At 36.5% G+C, this 24,686-nt stretch overlaps 1 protein-coding gene across 1 annotated transcript in view; it reads left to right on the forward strand.

The window, feature by feature from the left end:
- LOC100245011 (nuclear pore complex protein NUP214) overlaps positions 1 to 24,686 on the forward strand; it is a 43,888-nt gene that overhangs the window by 13,202 nt on the left and 6,000 nt on the right. Inside the window, exons 4-11 of the mRNA XM_010653108.3 lie at positions 6,525 to 6,671; positions 10,654 to 10,778; positions 14,079 to 14,191; positions 15,355 to 15,494; positions 17,300 to 17,465; positions 17,623 to 18,610; positions 19,633 to 19,785; positions 23,472 to 23,529. Coding sequence (XP_010651410.1) covers positions 6,525 to 6,671; positions 10,654 to 10,778; positions 14,079 to 14,191; positions 15,355 to 15,494; positions 17,300 to 17,465; positions 17,623 to 18,610; positions 19,633 to 19,785; positions 23,472 to 23,529 — 1,890 coding nt within the window. The remainder of the gene's footprint in view (positions 1 to 6,524; positions 6,672 to 10,653; positions 10,779 to 14,078; positions 14,192 to 15,354; positions 15,495 to 17,299; positions 17,466 to 17,622; positions 18,611 to 19,632; positions 19,786 to 23,471; positions 23,530 to 24,686) is intronic.

Genomic DNA, 24,686 nt, shown 5'->3' on the forward strand with positions numbered 1-24,686 from the left:
CCGCGGTAGCAAGTGTGAGCAGAATTGCAATAGGCAGGGCTTTTGCCAAAGTTGTGGGAATGAAAGGGGTGATTGGCATCACTAGTACTTCTGAGAACCAAGGGATTTTCTTTGTAGAGTCTACTGACCTAACAATTTATTTACATGAGAAGAGGTTTATTTTGGTGAGCGAAAAGATAAAAGTTAAGGTATATAGATGGAATTCAAACATGAATGCTACTATCTCAGGGTGGTTTCGAAAGGGGTGGATTGAGGTGAGGGGATTGCCTTTTCGTTTGTGGTATGAGATATATCTATTTCACTTAGCAGAATGATGGGGAAAGGTTATCAAGATCGACAATCAAACTTTCAAGCTAGTAGATTTGACGAAGATTCAACTTAAGGTTGAGGTTAAGGAAAATGCAGTGATCCCCCGCAATTTTTTTTTTTTTTTTTTTTACTTATAAAAAAAAAAAAAAAACTTTGATAATGGTCGTTGGAGAAGGCGTTGATGATTAATCGGGTAATGTTGAGTTGAATAAGGGGTGGGTGTTCTATTTTTGGTGGTCATGTTAGCTAGGAGGGGTTGCAAGAAGACCGAAGGGCTGAAAGGTTGCCATGCTTCAAACCATGTGGGGGTTGTTGGGAGAAGGTGGAGGACAATTGCATTCCATGCCATGCTAGCTAGTTTTCGAATTTCAAATTTGCTAGCAATTGTGAAAAGGATAGGGACTGTTCCTTGCATTTTAGTGGCCCTTCTAATCAATTGGGTCAGTTTGGTAAGCAAGCAAGTTGTATTAAAAGGGAAGCAAACCCAATTGTTTGAAAGAAGCCCAAGCCATGGGCTGGATCAAAATAACTTGGGGGACCAAGTTGACCCTTCCTTAGTAAAAGGAAGACCAATTCAATCAGAAGAAATAAGCCCAAATTTTCTTGTGGGCCAAATGACCATCTCGAGCTAGTTGGTGTTGCTTTTAAAGTTTGACCCTTCTACTTACATCCAAGGATCCGGAGCTCAATTTTCATTTCTTTGGAGAACCAAGCCTCACATCTCTTGAGGCTTTGTGGGAGAGGCTTGCCTCCTTCTTTTAAAGGTCTGTTCAAGGGAAAAATTAATGATTCGAAGTTACAAAGGGATGCAAGGGAAGAAGAATCTTTTGCGATAGGTAGAGATGCGAGCGAGGACCCTATTTTGAAGAGGCTTTCAACAATATAGGTTGTGAGGTCCAAAGGAAAGGGTTTGATTGGCCTTTCAATTGAAGCACACCTTGTCTTCTCCTCCCTCATCTACCCCCTTACCAAGCAGTCTTGCGAAGAAGCGCTCCACATCCTGAATCTCCCAATCATTTAGATGCCTGGAGAATCTTGGAGACCATGCACCTCTATCATTAGAGTGAGACCACAAGTCTGCTACCCAAGCTTCCTTTGAAGTAGCTAAGGCAAATAAAGAAGGAACAAAAACACTCAAAGGTTCATTGCCACACCATTTGTCATTCTAAAACTTTATCCTTTTCTCATTGCACATTGAGAAGGAAATTCTACAATTAACTGTCTCCCACACATTTCTTATGGCCTTCCATAGCCTAACACCATAACTCTTACCCACTTCCTTAGATTACCAACCCTTCAACTTCCCCATGCTTACCACTTATAATTTGTCTCCAAAACACCTCCCTTTTTGTTGCAAAGCGCCAATTCTATTTACACCATAGGGCCTTATTGAGAAAAGAGAGACGCTGAATACCTTGGCCCCCTTTCCCCTCTTATCTGAACAAACAGTGACCCATTTCACTAGATGAGACTTTCTCTTTATTGTCCTTCGTCCCCAAAGAAAGTCTCATTGAATTTGCTCCAACCTTAACCTTACTATCCTTGACAGCCGGAACAAAGACACATAGTAGATTGATGAGCTAGAAAAAGTGTTCCTAATTAGAGTAAGCCTCTCTCCTTTGGAAATATATCGTCGTTTCCACATTGCCAATCTTTTACTGAACCTTTCTTCCACTCCATCCTAAGCAGCCAAAGAATTATGTGGGACACCTAAAGGAAGGTCTAAATAGGTGGTCGGAAGCACGCCCACTCTGCAACCTAACACAATGGCTAATTGCTCCAAGTTCTCCACCCTCCCAACTAGAATAAGCTCATTTGTGATTAGGTTAATCTTCAAATCTAGAGTAAGCTCTCTCGCAAGTGGGTTTTTGGGATGCAAAAGAGAGGTTGGAGGAGTTATCTATTGAGGAGGTGGCTGCGAGGGAGGATTCAAGGGTTGAATTTTGTTAATGGGCTATTATGGAAGAAACATGTTGGAGGTAGAAGTCTAGAGAGGTGTGTTTGAGGGAGGGCAATAGAAATACCTCTTTCTTTCACAAAATGGCAAATGCACATAGAAGAAGGAATACTTTGGCTAAATGGTATATGGTTTCAAAAGCATGTGGTGTTGGACTCTCATAATACTTTATGGAAGAGAGAAATCTTGGATTCAACTTTTATTGTCAATGAGACTATTATTTTTAAACTAAGGAATGGTAAAGGGGGAGTTATGTGTAAGTTAGACATTGGAAAAACATATGATCACATAATTTGGAGCTTTCTTTAGAGGTGTTGCTTAAAATGGGGTTTAAGTAGAGGTGAATTGATTGAATTTAGTTTTGCATCTCAACAATGAGGTTTTTGATTTTGTCCTATGTACTATGGTGCGTCATCTCTTTGGCTCTTGTTCATAAAATCTTATTATTTGCCTATATAAAAAAACGAAGTTTTTGGTTTTGGTGAATGATTCACCTTCTAACTTCTTTTTCTAGGGTTTTGCAATATAAGGGGGTTCTCTATCCCCTTCTTTTTGGTGATGGTAACCCTTATTATTCTATTGAGAAGGGTAGGGGAGGGAGATTTCATTTTCGCTTCAAGGTGGGAGAAGTGGAGATTTTTTTAACTCTTATTTGCTTATGACACCTTATTTTTTTCAAACCAAGATTTTCCACCTCTTATTTACTTATGACACCTGACTTTTTTTTTTTTTTCAATAGATAAAGAAAATAATATTAAACGGAAAGAGGAAACACCAAAATAGTGCCCTCTAAGTATACGAGACAAAAGCAGCCCAAAAGCTCGAAACCAAGGGAGGAGGAAATAAACAACAACCCCTACCCTTACTTAGAGCCTAGCCACTCAAAAAAGCTAACAAGAGAAGAAGGGCTCAAAACAACAACACCTGACTTTTTTCAAACCTTGTTTAGACCAATTGACCTACATGAGGTAGGTTCTCCAATGGTTTGAGGGCTTTTTAAGAATGAAAGTTAATTTGAACAAAAGAGAATTAATTCCAATAGGGGAGGTCTCTAGTTCGAGGGAGTTTGATCCAATGTTAGGTTGTGGGGTGGTAAAGTTTCCTACCACTATTTTAGGTCTACTCGTGGGAACTCCTTTCAAGTCCTCAACTATTTTGCCATAGTAAAAAAGAGTTTTTTTTTTTTTTTTTGAAAAAAAGCTCTATAGAAAAGGCAACACCTCTTATAGGGTTAAAGAATCACTTCGCTAGAAGATACACTTTGCTGTTAGCACTTAATCATGTCTTTTTTTGTTGTCCCTAAGGAAAAAATTCAAAAGAATTTCCTATGGGGGGTGGGGCTCTTGAGAAGAAACCTCATCTAGTGTAATGGTTAGTGATTTGCAAAGATAAAAAGCTGGGGGTCTAGGTATTGAAGTGCTCATTCTTAATAAAACCTTACGTGAAAAATGGTAATGGAGATTGTCTTTAGAGAGGGAAATCCTTTGGAGATGGGTCAAAGTAGGAAAGTGTGGGGGAAGAGTTGGGAGGATGGTGCTCTCAAGTTAGAGGGATAGGTATGGTGTTGGGTTGTGGAAGGCAATTAGAAGAGGATGCATAGCTTTTTTGGAAGAAGGTATTTGGTAGGTAGTGGGAGAGTTATCAAGTATTAGTTAGATGTTTGGTGTGGTGATTCTCCCTTAAAGGACTCCTTTCTATTTCTCTGTTCTTTTTTGCAACTTTTAAGAAGGCTTGGTGGCTCCTATTTGGGTGGTAGAGGGTATCTCCTTGGGAATCCGTGTTTCTTAAAACATTTCCAAGATTGGATGTTGGATGGCATTGAGGAGTTATTTTGGAAGCTTCAAGTGTTAGGAGGTGTAGTGGAAAAAAGGATAGTTGGTTTGGAAGGCTAGTAAAGAGTGGGGAGTTTTTAGTGAAATCTATCTATTGTGTTTTAAAGATGCATGGAGGAGTGCCATATTCCTCAAAGGAAATGGGGGGCCTCCTAGTCTCCTTCAAAATTGTATTTTTTTTTTCTCATGAGAGGCTGCATAGGAAAGGATCCTAACCTTCAATTGGCTCTAAATAAGAGGGTGGTTTTTTGGAAGGGAGGAAGAAACGGACAGTTTAGGGTTAAGGAAGCGTACAACTTGTTGGCCAACCCCAATGACACCGCATTCCCGACAAGTTGTATTTGGGTGGATAGAGTTCCAACCAAAGTGGCGTTCTTTGCTTGGGAGGCTACGTGGGGGAAGGTGCTTACTCTTGACAGACTCCAAAAAAAAGGATAGCAACTCCCTAATTGTTGTTTTTTGTGCGGGTGTGAAGAAGAAACTGTAAATCACATTCTTATACATTGTATAGTGGTTAGAGTTCTATGGGATATTGTCCTTGGGTTATTAGGTGTTCAGTGGGTCTTACAGAAATTGTAAAGGAGGTCTTAACTTGCTAGAGGGGCTCTTTTGTGGGGAAGAAAAGGAAAAAGATATGGAAATCCATCTCGTTGTGTATTTTTTGGACGGTTTGGAAGGAGAGGAATAGATTAGCCTTTAGGGGGGGGTGTGTTAGATGCTCAGAAACTTAAGAATTCTTTTGTTTGTAATCTACGGAGGTGGGCTAGATTGTCTATTGGAGAGGAGTCTCTCTCCCTTATAGGCTTTTTGGAGTGGTTAGCAACCACTTGAGGGGCGGTGAGGCTCTTTTGGCCTTCTTTTTTGGCTTGTGAGGCCCTAGCTATCTTGTATACCCCCTGTATGCAGTGTGGCTTTTTGCCTCTGGTTTAATTCAACTCTGGCTTACTTATAAAATAAAAAATAAAAAATAAGAGGGTGATTTTATCAGGTTATTGTTGTATTTGTAAAAATGCAGAATAATCAACTACTACCTTCTCATCCATTGTGGGAAAGCTAAGGGGCTTTGGCACTTCTTGTTTTCTTTGGCATCTTTTGAGTCCTCCCTTCTTTGGTGAAACGATTATTGTGCTTTGGTGGAAGTCCATTAGGTTTTAAGAAGAGAAGGAAGCTTTTGAGAATAGCTTCTGTATGCTTGTTCTGGACAATTTGGCAATAGCATAATTGAAGATCCTTTGAAATGGTGTAGTAATTATATCCATCTCTTAAGTTGTCTCCATGAAGTTTCCTCCAAAATAGTTAAATGATACGTTTCATCCCTTAAAGCTTTTGTAGTCTTATTTTTTTTCGTCTAATAGAACCCTTTGCCTATCCTTATTACTTCAAAAGCTTATCCTCTCTAAAGCCTTCTCTTTCTAAAGTCATATTACCACAAGCCTTTTCCTTTTCATCCCATAGATGAGCTTTAAGTAATTTTTTTTTTCTTTTTGTTTCGATAGGCAAATAGAACTTTCCTTCAATATCTGGTTAGAAACCTCTACCTTGTTGAACACCCGACTATTACATTCTTTCTGTACTTATCGAAAAAGATGAAGGAAAGGAGTGATACCCCAACTATCCTTAACTTCTTAGTCATGCCTTGAGCCTTCTAACCCATTGATTTTGGAGGAACCATTTTTTTTTATATAGGTAATTTTGGAGGAACCATTGAATTCTAAAATAGCAAATAACATATCTCACATCTACTGGACCTTATCATAGCCATTCAGAATATGATTTGCTGATTCAACATTAGCTTTGCAAAGATTACATCTATTCACTAAAGATTGTCTTTTCCTCATTATTTGCTCCATAGTTAAAATCTTCGCTTAAACGGGTTCTCAAAAAGGGGAAAAGATAAAAAAACCTCCCTCAAAAGTGGCATAGGAAACCCCATACCTCTTTTGCAGGGGAAAATAGTTATATCTTCTTAGCACATTGAATTGTAAAAAGACTTCCATTGGAATCCTCCCTTCTCCATCCTCTCCACAAGAGGCTATCCTCCCTTTCCTCTATTAAATTCATAGAATGAACACCCTCCATAACACAGTCCTACAACTCCAGCTCCCCCTCCTGAAAAGCTCCCAGAAGAGCTTTAATTAATGTTTGGTGTGGGTGTAATAAGTCTGCTTTGTTCTATTACCTAAGCATTGCTTGATATAATTATTTACTTTCATTTTCATATTGCAAATTTAGTCAGCTTTATCTGAAAGCTAGCCTGTACAAAATTGCTGTTTTGATGTTGTTGATCTTAATAAGCTATGATTACTCTATATCTTTTGGTTTGAAAGTAGAATTATTGTTGTATCTTTACTTATCAAAAAAATGAAAGTAGAATTATTGTTGTATCTTCTTCTAATTGTTTATGTTTAACTTCATCTGTCTCATAGTTGAATGGAGTGTAAAAGGAAACTCCATTGCTGTGGCGAGAAAGAATACTCTTAGCTTACTGTCATCAAAATTCAAGGAAAGGCTGTGCATGTCTCTATCATTCAAGTCATGGATTGGGGATTCTGGTGTAAATTGCACTGTAAAAGGTATTCTGTTTATTATGCATTTAATCCTTTGCCTTCTCTAAATATTATAGTTTGTTTGACAAAACAAACTTGCTTGGATTTTTTTGCATTGGTTACTAGCTATATTACCAATTGATGAGTTGCTTGCATATGGATTGTTTATCCTTGCAGTTTTAGTCTCTTAAAAAATTTAATCTTCTCTCCTATCAAAAAAAATTTAACCTTCTCTTTTCTGCCATACTCTCATCCGGTTATCTATTAGAAGTCATGGTTTTGCCCTTATCCAATCAAAACCCATGGCATAATTTCCCTGATGGCTTATGCCTCCTCTAAACATATTCTTAAATCTTTTTTGTAGAATGTATGGGTATGCAAACAATGATACAATGAGATCTAGCATAAGGGGAAACAAGAAAAAAAAGGTTAATCCTTTGAAAAATAATTACAAAGTGTATGATTAGAGATGCTTATAAGTGTATTTGAAATTGGTATGATGTTTGCTTATATGGTGTATTAATGTTTTGCAATTAGTCATCAAAATTCAAGAAAAATAATGTGAATCTGAACTACCAGGTTTGAAATTTTCCAATATGAAAAACATTGAAGTTTTTTTTTTTTTTTTTTTTTTGATAGGTAAAGAGAAGTAGTATAAAAAGAAAAGAGGGGACACCAAAAGCAGCGCCCTCAAAAGTATACAAGAAGTATATAGTAAATGCCTAAAGGCTCATTGCAGAGGGAGAGGGAAAGCAAAAAACATCACCTTCCCTTACTTTGGGCCTTGCCAATCAATGAAGCTAATAAATGAAATAAAACTCATATCTACGAACACCCTAGACCAAGATCACAAATTACATACAAAAGAATTCTTCAATCTGTGGATCAATAACTCCTCATTGTCAAACGCTAACAAGTTCCTTTCCTTCTACATTGTCCAAAATATACATGAAGGGGTCACTTACCAAGCCTTTTTATGTGCTTTACCCACAAAGGACCCATGCCACCCAAGAAGAGTTTCCTTCATCAAGTAGGAGAGAACCCAAGACACCCCAAAAAGGGAAACAAGCAGATGCCAAAGAACCCATGCATTAGCACAATGAAGAAGAAGGTGATCGACCGTCTCAACTTCAAAGAGGCAAAGAAAGCATCTATTTGCCAAATAAAACCCCCTCCTTTGAATCTAATCCAGAGTTAAAGACTTTCCCCCAAGAACATAGAAGTATTATTAACAGAAAAAAAAGTACAAGTACAGGACAAGATGAGATACCTACAAAGAATTTGAAAAATACAAGAGTTCAGTTGCCATACACACTCTATGGTTGTTGAGGCTTCCACTTTGTGAGGATAGGCTTCCAAGTGAAAAAGGAAACCATGTTTTTAAGCAAAATCAATGGTCAACACCTAGAACTCTCCTTATGCCATGAGGTTCCTTATCCCTACCAAGGGGCTTTTCTGAAGCCTTCAAGTAAGGCTAGTAACTGCCCATCAATGATGAACTCTTTATCCATTGGCTTGAAGAAAACCTTAATTAGTTCATTCTTGTCATATCTAATGATGCCAACTATGCCCAATTGACTCAAACAAACATCCATCAAAATTAAGGTTTTCAACAACTTACTGGAAGGGAGACTTTTGACACCTTAGATCTTCTCTCTTTTAATTTAATTTTTAATGAACAACCATCTTCATTTATCTTTAAAGATAACTAAAAGGACAAACAATTGTTTAAGGAGGTATAAAAAAGGTTATAAAGTAATCAAATGTTGAGCCTCACAAAAACTAGCCTAACCTTACAAATAAAAAACCAAGGTACAAAGAAGAGAAATATAGCACATTCAAAGGGGATGAAGGTCTTTGACAAAGGAGGTTCAACAACTTACTGGAAGGGAGACTTTTGACACCTTAGATCTTCTCTCTTTTAATTTAATTTTTAATGAACAACCATCTTCATTTATCTTTAAAGATAACTAAAAGGACAAACAATTGTTTAAGGAGGTATAAAAAAGGTTATAAAGTAATCAAATGTTGAGCCTCACAAAAACTAGCCTAACCTTACAAATAAAAAACCAAGGTACAAAGAAGAGAAATATAGCACATTCAAAGGGGATGAAGGTCTTTGACAAAGGAGGCCAAATGCTTAGCTCCTTGTTTGGCTAAATGGTCTACAACTTGGTTGGCTGAACGGGGAACCTAAGAGAGAGAGCAACCCAGCCGATTGACAACATTTATGATTTTGTGCTTCCAATTGTCAAACTTCCATGAATTCCCCTTCTTAATCACTCAAGAAATAATAGTGGGGGAATCTCCTTCTATAGTTAGGGTGGAAAGGCCTAAAGCTTTGGTCTTCTACAAACCCTCCAACAATGCCAATATCTCTACCTTGTTGGCCAATCCCACACATGCTTGCTTAGAGAAGACTCTCAACACTATATTAGAGTGATCTCTAATCATTACTCCAATACCCAGTTGCCATTGTACCAAAGGAATATGCATCAAAGTTTAATTTTACTGAACCTATTGGTGGGGGAGACCAAACAATCATAACTTTCTTCCTCAACTTGTTTGAGAAGCAAGCACTTCTCCAATCCAACCTAAAAGAACATTTTCTCTCTTTTGATTGGTTGAGGAAATAACCTTCCAATCAATAGTAGTACCATTAATAGTGAGGCCCACAACACATCAACTAGTTCCTATTTTTTTCTTCAAAAATCTAGGCATTCCTTTTCAACTAAATCATCCACTAGTCGGCTAGCTTAGTATCTTTCTGCAATACTCTACTCCAGAGTCTTCTACGAAAATCTTGGAAGTAGATGACTTACATATTCAAAAAATCTCCCCAATTACCCAAGAATCCCATGCTAGAGAGGAGTTTTTGTTGAAGCTCATAGTGAATAGAATAATGAAAAAAAAATGGTTTAGTATCACATTGTTCACTTACTTTCTTACGTGGCCCAGTGAGTACTTTTGTGTCATTTTCTAGTCTCTTCTACACTCTTTAATGGTTGAATTACAATTTTAGCTTTTTGGCCTATGCTGTTATATCTTGTGTTTGCCAACCGTTCGTAATGGGTTTTACTTTGGTGCTTTATTGGCAAAGAATATCTTGACTTTTTTCTATAGGTGAAGATTAATTTATTAAAAGAGGTGCCAAAAGTGGGTGCAACCTAAGTTGACAAGATGTATACTAAAGCCACCAACAGGTAAAAGGACTGGAAAGAGAATAGAAGAAGTCACCCCACTAACAAGAGCCCACACAATGAATGAAATCTAACAAGGATAATGTGGCATCTCCAAGAGACTTTCTAGCTCAAAGAAAAATAGCATAATAAGAGCCTTTAAGTGATTGATTTGAGCACTCCTTGTTTTCAAAAGATATACAATTTTGCTCTTGTTAATTGGTCTCCAATAAACATAAAGGGGATATCCTCCAAACCTTCCATAACATTCTTCCTCCCAACAGAACTCCCATGTGAACCCAATAAGATCTCCCTCACTAAATGGTGAAGCACCCAAGAGATACTAAATTTTGTTCCATGCATTTCTCTTCTTTGATAAATTTCTTTGTTTCATAAAAAGAAATGTAAAAGTGTACTATCTATTTTTATAAAATCCCAAAGTTTGTCTTGCAAGTACACATATTTAACATGAGAACATCTAAAATTTGATTTTTGACCATTTAGTGAAAACATAATACCTTGAGGCTGCATGTACTGGGTTCACTCTCAAGTGGACTTTCCTTTTTTAACAAATTAGGGTTATTTATTGTTGTAATGTTGGATTTATACCTCACCTTGAAGATATTAATTATTCAGAAAGCATATGACTAGAACTGTTGTGTGCGTAATGAAAATTCCTTGCTTGTATGTGTATAAATTTAGTTGTTGAAATGTTGTGCTTGATAGTGTGGTGTCTCTTTTATTAAAAGGCGTGGGTTAATTTATTCCTATCTGAAGTATTTGGCATTGGTGCTTCTAAGTCTAAATCATTGCTTGAATAATTGCACCAGTGGATTCTATCAGGTGGGTTCGTCCTGACTGCATCATTCTCGGGTGCTTTAAGCTAACTGCTGACGGAAAGGAGGAAAGTTTCATGGTCCAAGTGGTCACAAGCAAAGAAGGAAAGATCACTGATGTTAGTAAATAATAATCCCTCCAATTTTAATTGTATTTCTCTAGTTATGGTTATTCAGAATGATTATTAGAAATGAGAGGTTGGGGGTTCATTTTGTTGGACCATGTTATTGGTAATTTGTAACTTAAGCTAGTAGAAACATATTCAGTATGTGTTTACTGCTTCAGTCATTTCCTTGATTGTCAAATAGCTTTATCAAGATAGATGAACATGAATGAAGTTCAAATAAGTTTAAAAAGCAATTTAGTTATAAGACTTGGATAAAAGATGCTGAGCAAAAGAAGTGGGTACGACCTAAGTACGTAGGAAGTATAGGGGCATCTAAAAACAAAAAAGCAGGGGAAAACGGCTTCAAGACAAGGCCAATGGAGGAGAGAAGCTTGGACTCATATTTTTCTTGGAGATTAGGGTACCCTAGGTGATTATTACTTTTGGGAAATTTGCTTTGTCAAACAACAAGCTTCTATCAAGATTTAATTTTTGAAAAGGTTTGGAATATGAGAAAGAAAAGTTGTGCTGTTATGATCTCTCAAGAGGCTAAATATGCTTGATTGACCTAGATTTCTGAAAGAGAAACCATCTAAATTTAGTTTGAGTAATAGAGTGGGTAGTGCACTGCTCAGTAAGGAAAGCCCTTTTGAGCTAGCACGAATCCTTAACTGGGACAAAGAGGAAGAAAGCTTGGAAAATTGCTCCCTTATCCCTATTTTAGACCATATGCTAGAAGAGAAACAAGAGGACATGTGAAAATTCTGAAAAATTAGATCAAGCAATCATACAATCATTTTTGTATGATTTTTTGGAGTGGGTCAGGGTGTATATAAGAGATTGCTCTTTTTACTTGTTGACCTTTATTAATTGGTTGAGCTCTATGTAGGTGGGAGTTGGTTTTTGTGTTTCTCCTAATGTATGGTGGCCTTTTGGCACCCTTGTATGCATTGTATATACTTCAGCATACCCCTTTGTTTAGTGTCATTTCATATAATTTTTTGATAAATTTATTTGCTTGCCAAAAAAAGATATGACAAGAGCGGTATGGATGTTTCTTTAAGCAATCTTTGGCTTGGAATGAGTGTTTCCAACTTTGGTCAGAAATCTCCTTCTCAAGTAGAAATTTAAGGGGTTGGATAAGAAGAGAAAAACTGTTTGACTTATGACTCCCCTTTGCTTGTTTTGATGTATGTGGAAATAGTGTAATTGAAGGATTTTCTATGAAAAAGATCTCTCAGATCATAGGTCGAAGGAGTTCTTCATTAAAACCCTGTTTGAGTGGTCCCATGCTTCATTGGAATTGGAGCACTCCTCGGTGATGGATTTCTTAGATGACCTTACTTGTAGATGGTTTGGTTTTTTTGCAGGCTGATCTTGTGTATGTCTTTGGTGTTTTTGCTGTTATGTGTTATGTATGCTACTTGTATACATTGGGTGCACCCCCTTTCTTTGAAGCTCATTAATAAATGCTATATTTGTTTATACTATATAAGAGTTTTAATTTTGGTTGACAAGATGAAAAATGAGCCATAACAAAATTTCTGAATACAAAAAATGCAATTTAGGATTTGATCACCAAGTCAGCTTTGATGCTCAGATGCAAAGTCTTAGATTGACCTTTAACTTACTTGGGGCTTCCGTTAGGAGGGAATATGAAAGGAAACACGTTTTAGGGATCTTGTGATTGACAAAATTTCGAGGAGAGTGGATGGATGAAAAAAATGCATTTTTGTCTTTATGAGGTAGAATAACTCTAATTCAGTCATGTTTGTCTTAGATCCCCAATTATTTCTTCTCTTTATTTCTTTGAGGAATCATGCTCTCTTAGGGAAGTGGTTTTAGAGGTTTCATAGGAAAAGTTTTGCCTTTTGGCATTAGGTTCTTATGAGCATCTGTGGGGAATATCTTGATGGATGAGACACCAACATTCTAGTTAGATAGTCACATAGGTGTCCTTAGAAGGCCATTGCATAGGTGTTCTTGGTTTTTTATGGACACATTCGCTTTGTGGTGGGTGATGGCATGAGAATTTGTTTTTGGGGTATTTTGGGTGGGGGAACCAACCATTGTGTTCACAATTTCAAGTCTTTATAGCATTGTTGCAGTTAGAAATTTTATCATTTTCTTGGCGACTCTTCTTTTTCTTAAAATCTTAATTTTCGTTGGAACCTTACAAATTTGGAGATTGAGGACCTTGAAAGACTCATGTCATCCCTCACTCATATGCACTTGTTTCCATTTGCCTAAAATGCGAGAGCATGGTCATTGACTTTTTTAGGATTATTCTCAATCAAATCATTCTTCATTACTTTCTCCAATACATTTTTTTTTTTTGATAAGTATGACTTTCTCCAATACATTAGATATAGTTCCTTTCTCCCCAACCAAATTTATATGGAAATCCAAGTCCCATCAAAGGTTAAGGTCTTTACTTGGTTAGTGGCATACAAAAGGGTAAATACCAATGACACGATATAGCTGAGAAGATCTTTCAAATTCCTTAATCTTGATTGGTGTGTTTTATGTAGGGGGAATGGAGTGTATATTGACCATCTTTTTCTTCTTTATCCGATAACTTTGGGGCTTTGGTATAATCTATTACAAATTAGGAGTGATTGGGTCCCATCTAGGAGTATATACTATATGGTGGTCATTTCATATAAGGGTTCTACATTAGGGGCAAGTTGCTTTGGCAAATTACTTGTCTCACATTAATTTTTATTGCGTGACTAGAGAGAGATGCTATAAATTTTTAGGATAAGTGGTGGGTGCCAGAGAAGTTGTGAGATTTAGTTCACTTCTGTTCCTCTTCTAGGTCTTTTTTACCAAGACCTTTAAAGACATTCCTCTCAATGTTATTTAGCTCAATTGACATTCAATGTGTAAAGGGTTTGGACAATATTGAGAGGAGCTTAGTCAAGGCTTGTGGGGATAGCATCTGTGTATATTGTTTTGTAGTCTAAACCTTTTTGTATAGGCTTCTTGTACAGTGGAGGATCTCAATCATATTTTGATCAAACTTTTGTGATTGTGGGGAGAACTCCTCATCCTTCTCATGTTCTTTTTATTCATAACTAATACATCTTTTGTTTCTAATCAGGGAAAAAAAAGTGCAAGTTACAAGCTATCAGCATTTGGTTGACTTAATTTGTTCCCACATTAATATTGTATTATGATGTGCTATTGAAATTTTCAGCTCCTAGGTTTTCATTTGTACCAGCAGCAGGAACAAGTCTTTTGATGCTTTTTTATTTACTTAGAATATTTACTATTACTTCTTTGAGGGTAATCTGCAAAATTTTCTTGTAGGCTTCTTCCCTGCCCACTGTGCTATCCTTCTATGATGTATTTCCAGGTTTGGTGGATGATATTGTACCTTTTGGAAGTGGCCCTTATCTATTCTTGAGCTATTTAGAACAATGGTAGGCATAATGTTAATTTTTCATACCCTGGAAGTCCTTTCTATCTTTGACATTCTTGTTGATTCCATTGCCAGTTCTATTTGAACTGTATTTTTTGAGTTCATATTTTGTGCTTGAAGGATGCCTGAACTTTTACCCTTTTGGATTTTAATGCCTCATATTATTGAAGCTATATTTTTGTAAGGAAGCCACAATGACTACAGTGAATACTTTTTAAAATTATATTTTATTTCATTATATTTATTTTTTAATAATAATTTTCAAAATAAGTGAAAAAGATTTGATAGAAATGCAGAGTAAGTGCAGGACACTAGTATATGTGTGCACAGAGAAAGTATAGTGAAAACTTACAAATAAAATTTATTTCTGAGATAGCTGAAAGAGTCTTTATAAATTCTGAAGTCATTTTCCTCTTGAAGGTTAAAGAAAAATTTGGAAAGGAGGGTTCAAATGTTCTATGCACACACTGCAGCTGCAATGAAGAAGCACCATGGTCAATTTACTTAAGAATAGAAAGCCAAACTTGAGCACTCATGCCAACTAGCTTCTTTCTTGAGTTTGGTGGGAAACACTTTGTTGAAAACTAAAATATTTTGATTGATATTGCTTGTTTAACTGCCACGCTGTTTGTGTTGGTATACTGTGTTTGTCACATGGAGCTCTACTTGCTACATTGGGCTTTATTCCATTCTTTTATTTTTTAGTTTTAAAATTTTTCTTAAAGGTGGCAATTGCTTCTATGCATTCTCTGTGTAATCTCTGATATTCAGCTAAATGTAGAAAATATATTCTTATCAGTATTTGAATTCAAAACATCTTTAAGTGGTAATTATTTTTGGATGCTTTTAGGTTTTGTTTGTGGTACTCGTGGTTCCTGTACCTGGGTGCTTGTTTTTCCACTCTTCTTTGTAATAAATTTATAATTCAGAAATCTGGTATCAGCTAAAAGCTACTAATCTTACTATTCATTTGTCTGAATTGATAAATTTTGTGTCATTCTTTTTTCTTCTTATTGTATATGTTGAATATCAGCTAAGAACTAGTATCCTATTACTTTTTTTATAAATAGCAGCTTATTTGATTATTTTGTTTTTTTATTTAATCTTGTATAGAATGGTGGGAATTGATCACTAATTCAATGTCTTATGTATATTTTTTTATAGTCAACTTGCAATTACTACTAGCAGGAAGAATGTGGATAACCACATTGTTTTATTCGGTTGGTCACTTGATGATAAGAAGAATGAAGCTGCAATTTTGGATATTGGTCGAGATAAATATCGCCCAAGGATTGAACTTCAAGGTGGTTAGAGTGATAATATATCCAGCAAATGTTTTGCTTTGTTCTACAGTTTCTTCATTTTTTTCTGCATCATGGACTTAGGATCGTTGCATTCATGTGGTAGATGAGTACATATAGGGCCTGTTTGGTTGTTCCATGAAAATTGGATGGTCAATGATTGTTATTGCCCTTGAGATTCCCTTGTGTTTTTCGTCATTTCCTTCTCTCTTTGCTGATCTTTCTTCTGGAGTTCCTTTACTCAGAAATAGAAGTCTTGTTTCTTATAACACACAAAGAAGGAAGTCCATACAGATGCCAACATCATTGGTAAGCTCCGCTGGCACCAATGGAGGGTGGGTATTGATCAGAGACACTATATGTTGGGATTCAGTGCAGAATCTCTCTCTCTTCTTTTCTCCTCTTCCTCTCCCTTTCTCTTCTTCTCTTTCTCTCTCTCTCCCCTCTTCCCTTCTCTTCTCTTTCTCTCTCTTCTCTTCCCTTCTCTTTCTTCTCCCCCCCTCTCCTCTCTCTCTCTCTCCCGCCCTCTCCCTTTTCTTTTTCTCTCTCGCCCTCTGATAAGTATGAAATTTTATATTGGACAAAAGGAAAAACAAGGGTAATGAAGGGATTCTTCAAGAACAAAGAAAAAAATACAAAGAAGTAAAAACAGAACATACACCATTCCAAACTCTGCCACAAATATTCTTACAGGGGTTTAGCAATCTCTTAACAATTCTTTCCAATGAAGAAGCTTCTCTTTAGCCAAACCAACTGCATCTTGATTAGCTGATCTAGGTCTCCTACTGAAGGAGGAGATTGAATCTCTTCAAAGCTGAAGAATTTTGCTTATCCCATCTCTGTACACAAAGGGCCCCCACTACCCTTAGAGATTCAAGCTGTAGCAATAGGAAAATTTCCTTCCACCACTAGACTCCTAACCCCTACAGAAGTTGCCTCTTTCAGCTCCTGAGGCATAGAAAGACAGTCACCACTTCTCTATGAAAATCCTCCTGTTGCCCATTTGACCTAGTTACTCAAAGAACATCAATCAAAATTAAGGTTGAGAAAAACAGAAGCTAGTGTCCACTGGCAAAAGGGAATTCTCCTCCTATGGCTAGCTGAATAATAACCAACAGTCCATAGAGATAAAGCGCATTGGAATACTTGCAAATTCTTTGGACGCAGATACTCAAAGATATGTCAAGAAACAGTCTTTATAGCACATCTTATCTGCTGTTCCTTGCTTGTCCTAAAACCGTACCTTTCTTCCTACCAAATTAAACAATGCACATATCTAAAGTACTCTTCTTCTACCCCTTTAATCAAAGCCACAGGAAATAATCATCTCTTCAATAATGCCTCATTTTCTCCTTCTGCTTGTGTTTTTGTGTGAAGAATGCTGTAATATGAATATGTTGATGTTGGAGAACTTTACTGGGGACTATGACTCAAGTCTCTTCTGAATCTGTGGCTTTGATGTATTGTTTCTGCGGGTTTTGGTTCCTCCCCCTTTGAAAAACCTACTTCATTGTTGTATTTTCTTTGCCTGCTTAATTAGTAGTTTGTTTCTTTGGATCAGAGTATGATTAACCTGATTGTTATTAAATGGTTTACTAAGTTTGGATCTAGTTCATTGGTTAGATAATCCACATAAGTTCATTGGTTAGGTTCATTGAATTAGAGTGATCAGTCTATTCTTTTCTTTTTCTTTTTCCCCAAAATTATCAGTGCATAGCATCTGGATAAATTTATCTGTTAATTTAGCTGGATTTTTGCTTGCATGATTTAATATAAGGTTTTCTTAGAACATCTATCTTCTGTTTCAGAGAATGATGATGACAATTTGATCTTGGGGCTTTGTTGTGACAAAGTTTCCCTGTATGGGAAAGTTGAAATCCAGCTTGGAGCTGAGGAACCAAGAGAACTTTCACCATATTGTGTACTTTTTTGTCTTACCCTTGAGGGAAAGCTGGTTATGTTCCAGGTTGCCAGGTAACTCTCTATGATGCTTTCTACTTCTATTGTGTTTAAGCATCATGCAGTTGCTTTATTTGATGCCTGAGTAGGCCTAGGAGTTGTTTCTAGTGGTGTTAAGCATTTTTCTTTTGACTCTTCTCTGTATTAAACAGTGAATCAATTTTTTCTGTAGTGTAACCGGAACTCCAGCTCCTACTCAGGATCTGTCTCCCCTTACTGGTGATGAAGATGAGACTCCTGCAGAGGCACCTGTGGAACATGATCAGTCACGGGAAGCAAACACGAAGGAAATTAGTATAAAACAAGAGGGGGAGATTCTTATTAAAAATGACCTAAATACTTTTCAGGAAAACAAGTCTTTAATATCGGCCTGCATTGCTGATCAAATATTGCATAAGGAAACTATTGCTGCAGACCATGAAGCAAAATCTCTGGTAAATTCACAGACATTTGAAGCTGATGGGCAACAAAGAGTTTCTACCATAAAGCTGTACCAAGAAGTAGATGGTAAGCAATCAGGACTTCCTAGACAGCAAAGCACTAATTTAGAGGGGTCATCTTTGAAAACTTCTCCTCTAGAGGGGCTTGGTAATGTTGTTGGAGATGTCAAGAAGACGGATATTCAAAAAATTACAGGAGTTGGATCTGGCTTGGGTTCTTCCCAGTCAAGTCATAATTTTTCACGAAGTTTTGAGACTCATAAAGAACTACCAGGGAAGATTGGTTCAACTAACTTACAAAATGCTTCTCAATCATGGTCTGGTGGAAAATTCACTTTTCCCAAATCTACTGAAGAAAAACTATCTTTGTCTTCAAGTTTTGTTGAAAGCGGCAGATCTGAAACTGCTGGGATTAATCTGAGTATTCCACAAGTTCCTGGAGGTCCTGTTGGGAGTCCTATCTACCCAAAAGATGCTGCTACCTCATTGGCTGCTGGCAATTTTGGTAGAATATCTCAGAGCAGAGGACAGAGAGGTTCAATGGTGGCAGGGAATGTTGAACCAATATCTTCGACTCTAGGTTCACAATTGTCAATGCAGGAAAATTTTCCAGCCAAGTCTCCTAATTATAAGTCTTATCCTCCCAAGGAGAATTACAGAACTCCCCCCTTACAAGGACAACTGAACTCCGAACCGAACTTATCAAAACAATTTGGCAATGTAAGATATCTATCTCTATTTCTAACTTTGTTACAGAACACATTATTTCCTGTTTTACAATGCAGTTCTATGTCTTAACTCCTTTTATCTTTTTGTGGTACTCTAGTCCATTTCATGCTTCTTTTGATTTGCATCTAGAACTTTTTCTTTGCCTATGGTGTCACTTGTCACTCATCACAAAATCTTTTAGTTTAGAGTTGAGTCCTGGTTTAAGTTAGTGAATTTGTGGTTGTTCTAGGCTAACTTTGTTTACTTCATCTGAAAAAACCATACCAATGTATGGTACAATATATTTTACATTTAAAATCATATGGATCACATCTTGACAATCTTATAGAATCAAAATATGCATCATGCAATCTATACAATATATTGTGCCTGCTAATAAGAAGATTATTATATAATTTTAGAAAAGGTGCTTCAAGGTTGAAAGATGCGATTAAAAGCCTTTCTTGCATTGTTTGATATCATTAAATGCATTGACTAAAGTGAGAGATTGGAAAGTTCATCAACTTTTATGGTATCATAGAGATCTCTGAATCTTACCAGTCAATCCAACGCACTGACGAGTATTTTCAGAAACTACATGTTATCTAAATCATAATTTTCATGGGTAAATGTAAAGGAATGAGTATTTTTTTTCTTAAATAATGTAAAAAATGAACATTATTTATTAAGTATTAATTTCTCAAGTATTTTAAGATTTCAGGTTTATCTTATGATACAATATGACTTATAACTGATACAAAAATTTAGAAATTAGAACTTGATAATATGGAAGCTTTGACAACTGTGGCTGTACCAGCAGTGTGAGTTAAAAAATTTGCAATTGTGATTTTATTTTTGTAAATATTATGTTAGCCGATCAAATTTGGCAATATTGTTTTCTGTTTGAGATACTGCTTTTGTGCACAGTCCAGGTACTTTCTTTGCTCATCATATAGATACTACTTTGAGTGTGGTTGTATTTCCTGAGAAGGGATATTGTAGTTTTCTCTCTCTTAATATTCACGCTCTTTCAGGTTAAAGAGATGGCTAAAGAACTGGATACACTTTTGCAATGTATAGAAGGGCCAGGTGGTTTCAGGGATGCTTGCACCATATTCCAGAAGAGTTCAGTTATGGAATTAGAGCAAGGCATAGGCACCCTTTCTGAAAACTGCCGAATGTGGCGGGTGATGTTTCTTATCTTTCTCCTTTCTGGATCTTCTCTTTTAGCATTTTATATTAATTTTCAGACTAGCATCTTGTTGCTTTGCGTTTTTTGACATGCTGTTCTGTTGTTTGCTGGTTGATCAATTCTCCACATAATGCTGCGTATAACAAACTCCAGGTTCCTATTCTTTTCTTTTTTTTTGTATTATAAATGGAATCTGGTGAAGGCAAGAAATAGAAAATAAATAGAGGAAGAGTTCTACTCTCTTGAACCTATAAAGAACAAAAGATAAAGGTGATTAGCCCACTTGTGTAAGGCCTCTCAAGAGCAAGTTACCCACTTGTGTTGGTTGCTTATGTGGTTCAAAGCCATGTCGGAGATGAAAATCAGTTTGGAGAAGAGTGAGGTGATCCCAGTAGGGGAGGTGGACCTGTTGGAAGAGTTGGCCTGTGAAATTGGATGTAAGGTGGGAAAGCTACCCTCTTATTACCTAGGGCTCTCCTTGGGGGCCTCTCATAAGTCTGTGGTTGTGTGGGATAGTGTGGAAGAACGTTTTCAAAGGAGGCTTTCATTATGGAAGAGACACTATCTTTCAAAAAGGGGAAGACTCACTCTACTTCGGAGCACTCTAGTCAGCTTGCCAATCTATTTTATGTCCTTGTTCACTATCCCTAGATTGTTAAAATTGAGATTGGAGAAGATTCAGAGGGATTTTTTTATGGGAATGAGGGGCTTTAGAGAAGAAAGTACATCTAGTCAAGTGGCCAATTGTTTGTAAGGTAAAGCCAAAAGGAGAACTTGAGGTTCGGTCACTTTCGTTGTTCAACAAGGCTCTCCTTTGTAAGTGTGTTGGCGTTTTGCAAGTGAAGGGGATTCTTTATGGTAGAAAATCATAAAGGAAAAGTTTTGGGAGGAGGAAGGGGTGTGGAGGTCAGGAGTGGTGAGAGATTCCTTTGGTGTTGGGGTATGGAAAGGGATTGAGAAGAATTGGGAGCTTTTTAAGTCTATGATTTCCTTTGCGGTGGTTAATAGGAGGAGGGTAAAGTTTTGGAAAGATTGGTGGTGTAGTGAGAAGCCTTTATGTGAGATTTTTCCATCCTTGTTTGCCTTATCTGATTCCAAAGAAGCTTGGGTAGCTGATTTATGGGAGCATAGAGGAGAAGGTGACAATTGGAATTTCCGTTTTGTTAGGAACCTAAATGATTGGGAGTTGGATGCCATGGAGTGCTTTCTTTCTTTACCTCAAGGACATTCAATGAAAAGGGTACAAGAGGATAGAGTGGTTTGGAAGGGTGGGAACAAAGGGGTCTTCTCTGTTAAGGGGCTTTATTTTGTGTTAGAGGCTGGTGTTACAACCCCTTTCCCTTTAAAAATAGTGTGGAACCCTTGGATTCCTTCAAAGGTGAGTTTTTTCACTTGGGAGGCTTGTTGGGAAAAGGTTTTGACTTTGGATCAGCTTCAAAGAAAGGGGTGGATCTTGGTCAATAGATGTGCTTTATGCAAAGTGGAGTTAGAGACCATAGATCATATCCTTCTTCATTATGTCAAGACGAGATTATTATGGCAGCTGGTGTTCTTCATTTTTGGTGTTCAGTGGGTTATTTCTGAAACAGTTAGGGAAAAACCCTCCTAGGGCGGAATGTGACTTTTATTGAGAAAAGGCGCATTAAGGCTTGGAGAGTAGCCCTTACTTGCAATTTCTGGACACTTTGGAAGGAAAGAAGTAGGAGATTTTTAATAGTGAGGAATTATCGAATCAAAGGCTCAAAAGTTTATTCCTAAACAATTTCTCTATGTAGGTTAGGGTGTATATAGGTGGGGGATATACGAATTTGATTGATTTCATAGAGTGGTTAGGCATGGGGTGAGGGAGAAAGTATTTTTTTGCACCCTCCTTTCTACTTTTTGCTTGTTTTACTTGTATATGACTTGTATACTCTTGCACTTTTTTTAATACATTTTCTTACTTATCAAAAAAGGATAAAGGCGATTTGCCCAAAATGATAATAGTGAGAAGACAATGGCCTTAAAACATCACTCTACAACCCAATTTCGAAGCTAGGATGAAGTCCTAAGGAAGAATGTTGAAAAGAAGCTCCCTTATGTCTGGGTTGCCCACTTAGAAATCTATGAGAATGAACATTAAGGAATAAGGTTTAGTCAAATCTCTCTTATCCCATGGTAATTGGATAATGGTTCTCATCTTTAGGACCAAAGTAACTGATGCCAAGTCACATCTTGTTATATTGTCGCTTCCATCATTTGAATCTCCTCAATATGTTGCTCTTGTAAGGAAAAACATGGTAGATTCATTTTTTTTTAATTAGGCCAATAGATAAAATGATATACTCGTTATTGCTGCTGAAGTGCCCAAGTTATCCAGAAACCAATGTTTTTTAAACTGGACCAAATTGGCCAACCGGACCAGTTGAACTGCCTTCTGGTCACAGCTCCATTTTGGTTCACTTATTAAGTTATTTTTAGCTTTGGATTAGTACTGAAGCAGTTGCCCAGTTGATCAGACCGGAGAACTGGTTGACTGGACTGGTGGTTTGACCTTTTTCTCCCTGTTTTTTTTGTTCAACTGGAGAACCAGATGACCAGACTGATGGTATGACCTTTTTGTCCCTGTTTCTGTTTCCCCAAGAAATCCATGAAAGGGTGAAAGGAGGGCTCAAACCTGGGCCCTCCCCAAAAGAAGTGAGGTTAGGTTAGCACTAAGCCAAACTCTTTATATATATATATATATATATATATATATATTAATTGCTTACAATAAATATATTTGACTATTTAGACATGCATTTGTGCCAAAGGCCCAAAACCAAATAACAAAATGATAAAGTTGTAAAGCTAATGAAATGTGAATAAGAAAATGATATAATATGAAGTTAATGAAATTAAAATAACAAATAAAATTGTATTTCATCCTTTGATATATGATATATCTTTTTAATAATTAAATATTATAATTTTGTTATTTAATAAAATTTTACATTTTATCCTTATCATGATTTAATATGGTATGTTAAAGATAAAAGAATGACATATTTTTAAGTTTTTAAACTATTTATATATAATTTTAACTTCTTATAACTATTTTTAATTTTAATAACATATAAATTTTATATTTATGATGTCATGCTAACATCATGAGTTGACTGCAGTTCAACCACTAGAAATAACCATTGAACTATGATCTGGTAGCTTATCTGGTTTCATGGCTGGTCTAGTATTGAAAACATTATCAAAAACAAATAAATACTCAACACATGTACCTTAACTTTTCTAATTTGAGGGAGGTTCTGGTAGGATAGATGACTATACTGGTTATCCTGGTAGAAGAACTTTAGTTCTTAAATAATAATAATTAACTGTACAATGCCTCTAAACTTCTGGGTGATCAAAGCCTAAGAACAATAATTAGACTTGTTACATCCAGTTCTGACTACAGGTTGTCATACTTATATTTAAATGTTGCCTCCAAAAATAAAATAAAATAAAATAAAAACTCCAATGTGTTCTTGTACTCCTTGTGTTTGAGATATTATATATGACATGCTGTTCATATTTTTCTTAATGGTGTTTTTGTAGCTTGATTATTTTTATTTGGTGATTTTGGTTGTAGGGGCAAATGCTCTTCATTTTCTCATGTCCTGTTATTTTTACCGAAATTTGAATCTTTTATTATTTCTTGATTTGTAGAGCATAATTGATCAACAGCACGGGGAGATTCATCATCTGCTTGACAAGACAGTGCAAGGTATTATGCAATTTGTAAATGGTTCATTTACATGAACAGAATCTTGATTACTTTCCTTTGCTTTGAGAACGGGTGGATTCATTTATATAGAGATTGCAATGATTTAAATATGGAAAACAAAGGAAGCCTAATCTAGTCAAGTAAGCCTAATCTAGTCAAGTTTATCTAAAGTTTGACCATATTCAGATGTCATAAGTACTTAATGCTCTCTACAATCCGAATGTAAGGTTTTAATAAGACTCTTGAGAGTCTTCATGAATGAGAGTTGGAATTGGTGAAACTGTTCTTGTAACTGATCTAATTTGTGATACTTGATGGAAGAAGGAATTCTAGGGAATATTTCTAAGAATGTTGCTCTTCAGTGAAGTCCTATGATTCACCATCTTCAGGGCTAGCATACAGTCTTTGTTGCTTGTTACTAGGTCCTTCCTGCTCTTCCTGCACAATTAAGGAAACTTTATCTAATTGCGATGGTTGTCCTTTTGGCTGAGTACAAAGTGCGGAGAGTGGTTTTTTATGCTCATTTTGCTGCCTTTGGAAGGATGGAAGTTGAAAATTTTTTGGTGGGTTGGGACATTCAGAGTTGGTGTTGAAAAGCTCTCCTCAAATCTATGTTTTTATGGTGGATGGATTTGATGGAGAATGTGAATTTTTTTTTTTTTTTTTTTGGATAAGTAAAGAAAAGTTGTATATAAAGAAAAGAGGGGACACCAAAAACAGTGCCCTCAGAGTATACAGGATTTTTGTTTTTTTCCCTTTTGCTTAGTGGTTCCTTGTATACTTCCTATTTTAGGGTTGCACCACCATTTGCTAGGCAGTGTTTATATAATGTACTTCTCATTTGAAGGGATCTATGAAATGTAGCTCATTTTCTTAGTTTCTGTTCAGTTGTTGGGTCTAAAGATCAACAAGGTGGCCTCCAATTGAGCAGAGGAGATTTTTCTCCCTGATTGATCAAGTCATACACTTAATTGATTGGAGAATTTTTTGCTTGGATATTCACTGGATGGGTTTATCAAGCTGCAACTCCATATGTTGCCTAAAATTAATTTTGGACTCAAAGATTTCAGCCATAAATTTGGCTAATGTTCATATCTGGGACATTGGGCCTAAATAATGCTAGTCTAGACTCTTAGCAGCTATGAAACCAAGATAGT

This window comes from Vitis vinifera, chromosome 6 (assembly GCF_030704535.1).
Source record: "Vitis vinifera cultivar Pinot Noir 40024 chromosome 6, ASM3070453v1".
In the NCBI taxonomy this organism is placed as follows: domain Eukaryota; kingdom Viridiplantae; phylum Streptophyta; class Magnoliopsida; order Vitales; family Vitaceae; genus Vitis; species Vitis vinifera.